An 11301-nucleotide genomic window follows, 5' to 3' on the forward strand; every position below is an offset into this window, starting at 1 on the left:
CGCAGATCTGCTTCATTACATCAGTCATGACACTGGAGTCAACAAAGTTCCTTTAACAAGTATTGAATCATGTTTCAGTCACTACTTGAATTATTGGCCAATTATTTCCCAAGATGTTGGTCAGGAATGGCATGAAATGATACATGAGGTGTACAAAGTAATTAAAGCAAAATGCCTCGATGTGATCCCAGTGATGAGGAGCTCTACACGTACAACGGCAGGTCTGGAGTTTAAAGAGAACTCATTTGACTGGTGCAACATCAGTGAATCAGAAACAACTGAGGCACTGTATTTGACAGATGAAGCTAGTATTGAAATAAATCCAATTTTGGAAGACCTTGGAATGAAACTGGTTCCTGTTTCTTCAAAAATGCGCAGGATTTGGACTAGTTTCAAATCTGCTGGCATTGAACTAAAAACTGTCAACCCCACTGCAGTACAGTGCTTCCTAAGAGCAAAACCTCTCAATGATCCAAACCAAACACATGAAGATCTACCCTTGCCTGTAACTAAAACTCTGATCAGAGATGAAACTAGATGTTTGCAGCTCTTGAGTTTTTGCTTAAAAGAAAACAAAATCAAAGACATCGAAGACAGTTCTGGGTTACTTGATGGGCTTCCACTTCTTTTAACAAGAGAAAAAGTTTTGACAGTATTTAACTCTCAATCTCCCTCGCTAATAACGAGATATGACAATCTGTTCTCTGGCTACGAAGACCGTTTTGCAGATTTTCAGACAAACTCCAGTCACATCACACTTCTACAAACATGTAACGCTGTCAAAAACTTGACACTTCCTTGTGCAGTGGAGTTTTTGAAGCCATTAATTCAGAGTCGCCTTCAGAACTGTGAAGTTGATCCACAAAATGGTCTTCATGTCCCAAATGAGGCAATGTTGAAGTGGTTGGAATTACTTTGGATGTTCTTAATAAGTCAAATCAAACCTACAACACTAAATGATGACGATAAACAAACTCTCACATTAAGTGATGTGAGGAAGCTCCTCAGTGACTGCTGCATTGTTCCTGTTGTGTGTCCAAGATTAAAAAACAAGCATTTCCTGCAACCAATGAAAAACATGCCAAGTGTGATTCAGGTTGAATCAGAAAAATACATTTCAAGCATCCTCTTTAAACTTGGTTTTATGAAGCTTGATACTGTATTCTTCTCTAAGATAGACCAACAGACAAGATTCCTTCTACATGGCGAACTTATGGATGTGAAAGATGAAAGCTCAGTGTTGGACCAGGTCTACAACATTAAGCACTCTGAGTTTTCCCAACTTTCAAGTGATGAGATGAAACGTTTTCAGACCTTTCTGCAGTCTGGCGTATCAAAATCCAATGACAATAATCAAGATCATAAGAAGCTTAAATCCTTACCAATATTTGAAACCATAGACGGAGGCCGAGTAAGGATTGATGGACCTAAAGAAGTATTTCTCCTCAACTGTGCTTATACACAGAGATTTCCAGATTTGTTCATGTTGCCACAGACTGGCAGCGTTTTTCTCAGAAACCACCCAGAGAATCTAATTCTGGCAGAAAAACTGGACATTAAAATTCTAAATGATTTGGAGTATTTCATGAAGTTCATTTTGCCTACTGTGCACAGACTCACAGAGACACAAACTCTTCACTGTCTCAAGATGTTGCTGACACTGCAACATGTTGATGACTTCGCTCAACACAAGGAAGAAATCCTCTCCTCAATGAAGACAGTGAAACTGATTCGCAATGATCAAGGTAGCTTGGAGACTGCATCATACTACTTTGATGACACTGTTGAGCTTTACAAGATCATGTTGCCCCAAGACCGATTTGTCCCTCAGACATTTTGGACTGAGTTGACTGAAGGAAGTAAGCATACAGTCAAACAAGCAAAGGAGCTGGTCAAAAAACTTGGAATGAAGCATCATGTGTCGAAAGATGAGATAAAACAATTTGCCCATCAGTTGGAATCAGATGCAAAGAGAAGCGGTAATCCTACAGAGCTGAAGAAGAAATCATCATCACTTTTCGGGGTGGTATTGTCTGAAGTAAACAAAGACATAAACAAGGGGAACAAAGAGAAGCATTTCCTCGAAAGCATAGCTGACATCAAGTTCATTTTTCCAGTGACGATTCGAAAGGAACTATGTGACTATCACCAACCATTTGCTTCAGAAATAACTACTGTAACAATCAGAGGATCTCTGATTGAAAGGGATCCTCATCATCAAGACTTGATTTGGTCCTCAATGCCAATTATACAGCTTCCAAATATGTCTGTAAAGGTCCTGGAGAGGATGAAGCAGCAGGAGCTCTCGATCAACCACCTCCACACTGTGTAACCAGTAACATCAAAAACATCTGTCAATCATTGTGTGAAACTGACCAGCTGATAGAAACACGTGCTAATGTATTTCGAAAATTGTATGCCTACCTGCAGGCACATCGTTTTGAAGAAAAACAACTTGCTGGTCTTCCTGTTGTACTGGTTGAAAAAGACACACAAATTGTGAAGGCTGAAGTTGTGACTCTCATACTCCCCAGTGATCTTGACTTCAGACCGTATTTATACAAACTTTCTCCAAAACATGTCCTGTTTGAAGATTTTTTCAAGAATATTGGTGTGAAAAATGAAGCCACTGCAGTGCAGTACAGTAACGTTCTGGCAGCAGTTTATGCTGATTCCTGTGATAAAGTAGGGTTAAACCCAAACCAGCTGAAAACTGTAAAACGAGCTGTTGAGCAGCTGTTTAAGTTAATCAAAGCTGAAAGGAACCAGATCATTGCTGACGATATTGAGACCTTGTATCTTCCTGCAGTAGATGGTAAATTACACCCATCTCACACACTCTATTACAATGACACAGTGTTTGAGATCAAAAGGTTAGAAGATGCACTGCTGGAGAAAAACATCCTGGTGCTTGAGAAACTTAGTGAATGTCATTTGGGCATCGATGTCTATGAGCATCATCGGCTGCTGCAATTACTACCTCAGAAATTTCAGCCTAAAATGTTGTCTCAGTTCACTGAGGAAAAACTAATGGATTCAGAGATGCAGCTTTGTGAGAGTGGATGTGATTTTAGTGGATGGTTTGAAAAACATCTTTCTTCACAAGCATTTAGACATGGACTGATCTGTCTTATCAGGGAACAGTCCCAGGGCAAAATAACAGAAGAAGAAGCTACTAACCTGTGTGAGGAAACTTTTGGCAATATTCAGATTGTCTGCTGTGAAACACTGAAAACCATACTGTGGCTAGATAAACAGCCACTACACAATACTGCCAGTGAAACTGATGTCTTTGTAAAACGAGGTAAACCCGGGTGCATCTTTTATTTAAAGCACAATGATGACCAGGACCCCAAAGTGATAACACAAGTAAATGGAAGGTTGACAAAGGAGATACATGCTCTTTTAGGAAACAGAATTTCATCTCACCTCGAAGTGGTTATGGTCCTTCTTATGTGCAATAACACTGAAGACGTTCAGAAAACTCTGGCTAACACAGGAATCCGTGATAGTGATAAAACTGATATCTTCAATCTCGATCCACCTGCCCTGGGAAGGATGTTCCAGAGGACTGGTATGATTCCTTAGACATGAGCATTCTCAACAACTTTGAAGAGGGGGAATATGTTGGCTACAGCACTAACAACAAGTACGTCTACGCAATTATTGTTGAAGAACTTACTGGGCATGCTCAACAATGTTCACGTCGTTACAAAATAGAAATTGGAGAAGATGAGCCGATTGAAGTCAGTAGTCTGGACCTGTATCAGTTTAAACGAGAAAAGAAGCTAAAACCAGAAGGGGGAACTTTCACATCTGCTGAAGCATCTTGCATGGAGGTGGAGCTATTAGCAGGACCTGTGCCACATTCTTCCCAACCATCTACAAGTTCCTTACCAGCATCTGTTGATGAAGCTAAAAGGGAAATTGACAGATGTTTGGCAGAGGTATGGACTCTTCCAGTGGAGGAGAGGAACAAAGCCATCAAGCGACTCTACCTTAGATGGCATCCTGACAGAAATCCTGATTGTGAATTTCTTGCCACGGAGGCATTCAAATATTTGCAGAATAAAATTGATGAGCTCAAGGCCAAAACTTCAGGCACATCCTATTCAAGCGAATACTCAGATTTCAGAGACTTCTACCAGCAATGGAATCAGGAGGCCAGGCATCACAGAACAGGTCGGGAGAGATTCTTCAGAGGCAACCACTCTTACAACTTTTGGACCCATAATGCAAATGTCCCGAGGCCCAACAGAGAGGAGGCCAAGCGCTGGTGTAGACAGGCTCGCTGTGATCTCAATGCAGCTTACAAAGACAATGATGGGGAGAGCACAGAGTGGTGTCTGTTTAAAGTCCATCAAGCAGTAGAAAAGTCTCTTTTGCTGCAGAATACAAGCGAAATGGAAAACACCCTTCCAGCAGCTCAATTTCTGCCGCTGCTGCACGAGTTTCCGGCTACAACCCCAAACTGAGAGATCTGCCTCAAATTATGGAAAAACTGAGGAGTCTGGGAGTGGACGCCAAAAAGACTCAATATCCCAACTGCCATCCATTTCCTCACATTCCCAACGGCCAGTTCGAATCGGAGAATGAAATGTTGGCTGTGAACCTGGCGTCTGAGCTGCTCAGTAAAGTGGATGCCTATGTGAATTAGAGATTCAAGGCAGTCAGACATGTCATGACTTTGTTATTTTTACTATACTTTTTACTATTTTACTACAATATAATCACCATTTTAAGCAGCGTAATTACTGTTTTCTCCATTTTTTTTTTTTAAGTTAGATTTTTATTATTATTTCATTTTTATTTTCAGTTTGGTTGTTGCAGTTTTTATTGTTTAAAAATGTTTTGTTGTATTAGTTTCACTGACATTTATAACTCTTTTCATTATTTTTATAAAAGGGCTGGTATTAGTCTGTAGAAAGACGTTTTTTAAGTCTATTTTCAGTTAACTAAACATTTTTTTTCCACTATTTTTTAGATCTTAGTACTGTGTTGTATTATCATATGTTATTGATTATAAAGCCTCTTATAGCCTCTTATAGTCACTGCATGAATATATTCTGAAAGTGTGTGTATTATTTTAAACCTTCATCAATCTATAACCCATCATTGTTTATAAATGAAGGAATAAAGCCACTGTATGAAAATGTTCTTAAAATACTAGGATCTATTTTTTTATTTTGCTGTAAACATTTGCGACTACTCACTGAGAGGAGTTTGGCTATTGTGGCTATTACAGTTTTGGATTTTTAATTACATTATTATTATTTTCAGTTTAGTTTCAGTACGTTTTCAGACAGGCTTTCCTTGGTTTGATTTTTTAATGTTATTTCATTTAACTAAAATGTTTTTTTCATTTCTTTATCATTCTTTATTCAAGTATAATTAAGTATATTCATGTGACACTGTGCTATGTTTGTTATTGTTTAATATGTATCTTTGAGGGGAAACTAGTCACTGCAAGATGTTCTGAAAACACAAGTATTGTTTTAAACCTTATGTGCCTTACCAATATGATAATGGTTGAATTTGAACAGAGATTAAAGAAACTTCTCTTTGACCGCTGTCTGAATTCCTGAAAATATCAGAGTTGTTTTCTTTTTTGTATGTTTTGCAACACCGTCAACATTTACTACCATTCAAGGAAATACCAATATAGTCACTGTACGACATTGTCACAGTGTGTTATACCTTGAAACTACATATCAGTATAATCACAATTTTTTATTAGCTGTATTACTCTTACAAAATAAAGATATGTAAAATTAAAATAAACCATTCCTGTCATATTTCCCAAAAATAACATAAGATGTGCCTTGGTGTCGTTCATGCAGCGTTCCCAGATTTTTGGCTTTTTATTAAGATTTATAATTCTGTTTTAATTCATATTATATCGTTTATATTTTTAGTCATATTAACCAGGCAACCTATCACTTTCTATGACTTTCTATGAGACAATCTTCATAATTATTATTATCTTAAGGTTTGATGAAGACTGCCACGGTCGCAGCTGTTATTAATATCGTATGATACTGAAAAGGTTTGGCACTTGGGTGATTATAGTTATTTTTGAACACAGTGGCCCCTCCCCTCAACCCATGGGACCCAAAGACCCCCACTAACAACTTTCTGTTGTCAGACACCACGGGACACCCTCAGGAGGACCATGTCCATTCTCTGATGAGGCTCGGCTGTTTTGGAGACACAACAGAGGCCTTGGCCTAGGAAAGAATATGTCCAGTATTCTTATGTTCGTTCAAGGCCTGTGCATGGGAGACAGGAGTGAACAATGTGACCTCCATTATAACACAGATCTTTACTGTGTGTTCTTTGTCTGTGCAGTAAGCCCATCTGCAGATGTTGAATTAAACACAGAAAGACCAGAGTGCTCTGTTTTCTTAATTTCTCGCTCTTATGCAACGCTCTTATGGAGAGACAAAACCTAAAAGGCATTTGAACTTACTAATTATATCTACTTACTTACTTACTATTTACAGTCTTTGTTGTTGTGTTACTGTATTTAGTAACACTTTTGAAGAAGAAAATGAATAATTTTGAAGTAGACTCGCAGGTTAGTTAGCTAACATTGTTGGAGAGTTAATACTTTCAATATACAGCTACCTAGCTTCCCGTTATTCTTCTGGCTCATGGTTCTGTGGGGCTCAATGAGGGCTCAACCTTTTTTTGACGATAGCAAGCTAACACAGCAAGATAGCGAGCTAACACATATAAATAACGTGTGGGTTAATAACATTATTAAAGTCAGAATAAATAGGGAAGCTCTTTGCTCTGAATGTTTATAAACTCATATTGTTTTTATGTCATGACGAGGGAGTCTCACAATGCTCTTACTTCAGTTTCAACACCACAGATAGCAAATGGTATAGCAGCTCCTTCGGACTCCACAGCTCTTGGACTGGAAGAAACAAACAAACAAACCAGTTTTCTAAATTCCACCATTAAATGCTTTTTATCTGTCTCTGTCTTTGCTGTCATGTGGCTCTTCTCGTGGAGAATGCTGACTTTTTAATGTTTATTTTATTTCATGTTTATTCCATTCAACACAACAGGAACAGAAATATTCATGGAGTGAATGTTTGTAATGGCTGATATTAGGATCAAGTATATTTATTTTAGCCAAAAAAAAAAAAAAACGTGCAATAAAAGCAGCTGATCACTAAATTAAGTTAAACAATGGCTGGGATGGGACCAGGCGTCTCAAATAAACACTTAAGGCTCAATTGCTATCATTTAGCGAGTTGCTAATAGTAAGCAACGACTGTATTCCTCCCGGTGTTGTGACTTCAACTGATTGGCACTTACTGTATGCAGTCATTCGAAGCAACATCTTTCACATCACTCATATTGCATTTTGTTAAGATAAAACAATATTACATGTTTTAGATTAAAAAAAAGAAGAAGAAGAAAAAGACAGAGCCACCATGTCATCATTTTGAAGCCAATGGTGCTACAAACTAAAACACAACTGCAGGAATGAGCAAAGAGTAACACACAACTGCTGTGTACTTCCTTGTTAAACATATAATGTGAACACGAAAATCTAAGTTCAAGAGAGTGTAGCTGTAATGTAAGGACCCACAATGACCGTGAGACAGGCTCTTTCTACGAGGAACATAGGACATGTAATGACACAGGAGGATTTGGATACTGGCATCAATTCTGAGCTATGGCACAAGTGTATGGCAAACACAACTGACATTCACCAATTTTGAGATTGATCAAATAAATTATGTCAATGGCACGCTGTAGTGCCCGCTGCACTGCTCTCAGGTGTCCTGGGTTCATGGAGTTTTGTCGTATAAACAAAACTCACCTCAATAAAACAACAATGCCCTTTGAAACATTATTTGCCCAGGCAGGAAAGGAGAAAACTGACAGGAGGTTTTGCATCCATGTTTCTTTCTTACTTCTCCTTTCAGCGGAAGCCATTTTGACCCTGGGCCTTCAATACCACCATTTACTGTCCTGCTGTCTTCTGTAGCGTGTTAATGTTTCACATGTTGTAAGCCACATATATGGGGTCCAGCTGGTCTGCAAGGAATCCATCTCTGAGGTGCATACATTGTTTCTCCCCTCTGGAGTTGATGGGGATGATGCCGGGGTCCACCACCACCACCACCCCAACGATGAGGTGGTGCTCCTCCAGGACAACGTTGGTCACCAGCTGAACCTGAAAAAGACAAACACTGTGGCTGCATCGAAGAGATGCCAAATATCACGGCAAAGGATTGCAGATTGCATAAATGCGTAAATTACACATCAGTGGTTTTATTAGTTTACATTTAACAAAGCCATGAATCCCAATCACTGTACTGCATAGATGAACCATGGGTATGACAATTAGCCTCATTCCCCCAGATGTAACCCCTCTGGAGTAAAAAGAACATGGGAGCAGATAAAAACCAAGCACAAAAACATCATTTCATCTGGTGAGTTGGATTTCTTAATTCCATAATGTTACAAGGGCTACAATACAGCTGGAAGCTGATGCCACAATTACATCATGTCAATACATGAAGTTGTTAGTTGTTCGGCTTAGCAGAGACAAATGGCAAAAATATACTCTTCTGTGTGTGGTTATCTTCTGAAAGATGCGTTCACCCCTTAATGCTCTTCTCCCGATTTGGTCTCCAAAGATTGATTGGCTGCTGGGTGGAGCCTTTTATGGGATTCAGATCAATCCTGAAGGTTACCCTGACTCGAAGCAGGTTAGCCGTTCAGAATAAGTTACCATGGTAACGTAGCCCGATAAGAAGGAATCCAGCTTTGTGATACCAGAAACCCAGGGTTAACCCTGAAGTTACCTTGCTAAATCCGCAATCCTGCTTCGTGATACAGGGCTCAGGTCCAGGTCCTCCTGCTCTGATCCCTCCACAACCACCACGAAGAGGAATTTATTTTAGATTAGGCCAAAAGTCTGCATACTGTAAATGTAATCTGATTTTTCTCTACATTATGGCAGTGAAATATAACTAATAACATATAATACAACATATAAAATATAACTACTACAACTTGACTCATCTTTGAGGTGATGTTCTCCACATTTCTCCAGTAAAAGCACGTAGGTTTTATGCATCTTTTAGGACCTTCACTTTGCTCAAGGACCACGCCTACCGTATTTACTCTAGTTCGGGCGCAACGAAAATCAAACAACGGCTCACTTTACCGCGGTAACAAACGGCCTAATGTTGTCTAATATGATAACGTTGACAAGTGCCTGAATCAGCTCTTATGTGTTTTTTGTTTACCACTTAAAAACAGGCAACTATAAATGTTAATTTCATTCATCTAGATTTCCTCCATGAAAATTAAAATAAATAAATAAAATAAAATGTCCCCAACAGTCCTACAATAACACTCCAGGGCTGGAATTTAAAACTTCCAAGGGTTAAAGTGTAATGGTTTCAAATGTAATTGTGTTGTTCAGGCTAAAATTGAATTTTGTTTACAATTGTGGCACTAAAAAACATCTGTCTGCGTCCCTGGCTACATTAAATAAAACTACACAGTAAAATCAACATACCCAAATTAACACTGTAACAGTTGATTTTAACACTTTTAAAGTGTCTATATGGGTCCACACCTCAGAGTGTTAATTTAACACATTTTTGAGTGTTTCTACCTTGACACTAAGTTAATGTAAATTTGACTCTTCTTGTAGTTAAATTTAACACTGTCTAACACCAACCAGTTTTTTAACACTTTTAAGTAGTATTAGCAATTAACTCTCAGAGGACTATTTCTTAACTACACAAGTGTTACCCCCATAACACTTAAAAGGTGTCAATATAATTCTTATATAATCCTACAAAAAATATTTGGAAAATAAACTTTACCAAAATAAAAAGGTAGTCATGTTTGGCAGTTAAAAAACATTTATTTTCACTGTAAGGCACAGTTTAGCGTTAGCACCACTTTAGCATGCTAGCTAGCAACTCCGAATCATCAGCATCATCTTATCACGTTTTATGAAAACATTTATTTTTAAACTTGCACCACAAATATTAGAACATGAAACAGTAAGGCACAATGTATGTATGTATGTAGTGTTAGCACCACTTTAGCACGCTAGCTAGCAACTTTGAACCATTAGCATCATCTTATCACGTTTTATATCTATGGTTACAAAGTGCATGACTCGTCTCACTCAACCAAAACGTCAAGCCAAACGTACCGTTTACTGCCGTTTCTCACTTTCTATGTTACAGTTTTGGTTTTGGTGCACAGGCTGCAGCTGTGAGGCTCCAGGCGCATGCCCGGTGTGGCCTTCGACCATTACTATGGGGGCTGCTGCCTTCCTGGCAGGAGGGGCATTTGGAAGGACTGTCATGCCCCTGTTTAGGAGCGACAGAGTGGTTGGAGGAATCAGGGTCAGAGTCGGGCTCTGGTAGGCTGAAGCTGCATCCACAGTCTGAGCAGTGCCCTTACTGCTGCACTTTGTCACCAGCTTTCTCCAGCATGGTCCCCTGTAGGGCCAGAGCAGGGGAGGAGTTTTCATTCAGGACAGCAACATCTGGGAGGGGAAAACAAATGATTATGAAATAGAGGCTAACGCTTTCAGACGTGCATTACGCAAAACACATCGCTCCTGCAGCGGCTGTGGCTCAGTAGAACCAGAGGGTTCGCGGTTTAAACCCCGGAAAACAAGACTAGTGTTGTTACTTTTCCCTTTCTCATTAGCCAGCCAGCTTTGACACTTGACATCGTTGCCAGGCGTCATCGTGTCATTGTATCGTTTCCTGTTTACCGGCATAGTATTTTATCAGCCACGATCATGATAAATCTCAGGCGATCACGCGCTTTGTGGCACCAACAGCCGGAGCAATCGCTGACACACAAATGTGAACGCCAGAGCTACACTAACTCCCTCAGCATCGACCGGCTGATGCTTTGAGGATGCGAGTCATGAACAAAGATTTCACATACTGTCTTCTTCCTTCCTAACAAGCGCATGTGCTCATCACAACGAAGCAAGTTTAAACGCACACAAAAACACAACAAAGGGGTAGTTGTGTTCCGCCTGTGTCTCCCTGCAAGACGCTGGGCCGGTGGTGGTGTGATTTAAAACGTGGCTGCAGCATCATCTAGCGAGCGGCGGAAAAACTGTCCTCTATGGAGAGGAAGAACCGAGTTTAACATTGGGAAACTTATAAAAACCCGGTCCCTGGTTAGTTAAGGCTGCTCAGAAAGCTTAATTTTAATGAGGACAGTCACTAACTGAAACATATCTCCGCTGTCTGTTCAGTTTCGTTTTGTCAGAGGTGATACTCG

At 39.6% G+C, this 11301-nt stretch overlaps 1 protein-coding gene and 1 long non-coding RNA gene across 3 annotated transcripts; one reads left to right on the top strand and one right to left on the bottom strand.

The window, feature by feature from the left end:
• Positions 1-3553: 3553 nt before the first annotated feature.
• Positions 3554-4479, top strand: LOC125017711 (sacsin-like). The gene has a single exon (XM_047601159.1). It carries the CDS (start codon positions 3591-3593, stop codon positions 4473-4475), a length of 885 nt encoding a protein of 294 aa, XP_047457115.1. The 5' UTR covers positions 3554-3590; the 3' UTR covers positions 4476-4479.
• A 2666-nt stretch (positions 4480-7145) lies between these two features.
• Positions 7146-11182, bottom strand: LOC125017714. Of its 2 annotated transcripts, none has more exons than XR_007113875.1 (3): positions 10957-11182; positions 10205-10543; positions 7146-8197 (listed from the first exon to the last, which is right to left on the bottom strand). It is a non-coding gene; the product is annotated as an uncharacterized LOC125017714 (long non-coding RNA). The 2 variants fall into 2 exon arrangements; XR_007113874.1 differs by having other exon boundaries at positions 10225-10543; positions 10957-11178.
• Positions 11183-11301: the final 119 nt, after the last annotated feature.

The sequence above is a fragment of the Mugil cephalus genome, chromosome 12 (assembly GCF_022458985.1).
Source record: "Mugil cephalus isolate CIBA_MC_2020 chromosome 12, CIBA_Mcephalus_1.1, whole genome shotgun sequence".
Lineage (NCBI taxonomy): Eukaryota > Metazoa > Chordata > Actinopteri > Mugiliformes > Mugilidae > Mugil > Mugil cephalus.

Bases quoted from the DNA above. Each gene is read 5' to 3' on its own strand.
- LOC125017711 (XM_047601159.1), top strand. From the start codon at position 3,591: ATGAGCATTCTCAACAACTTTGAAGAGGGGGAATATGTTGGCTACAGC.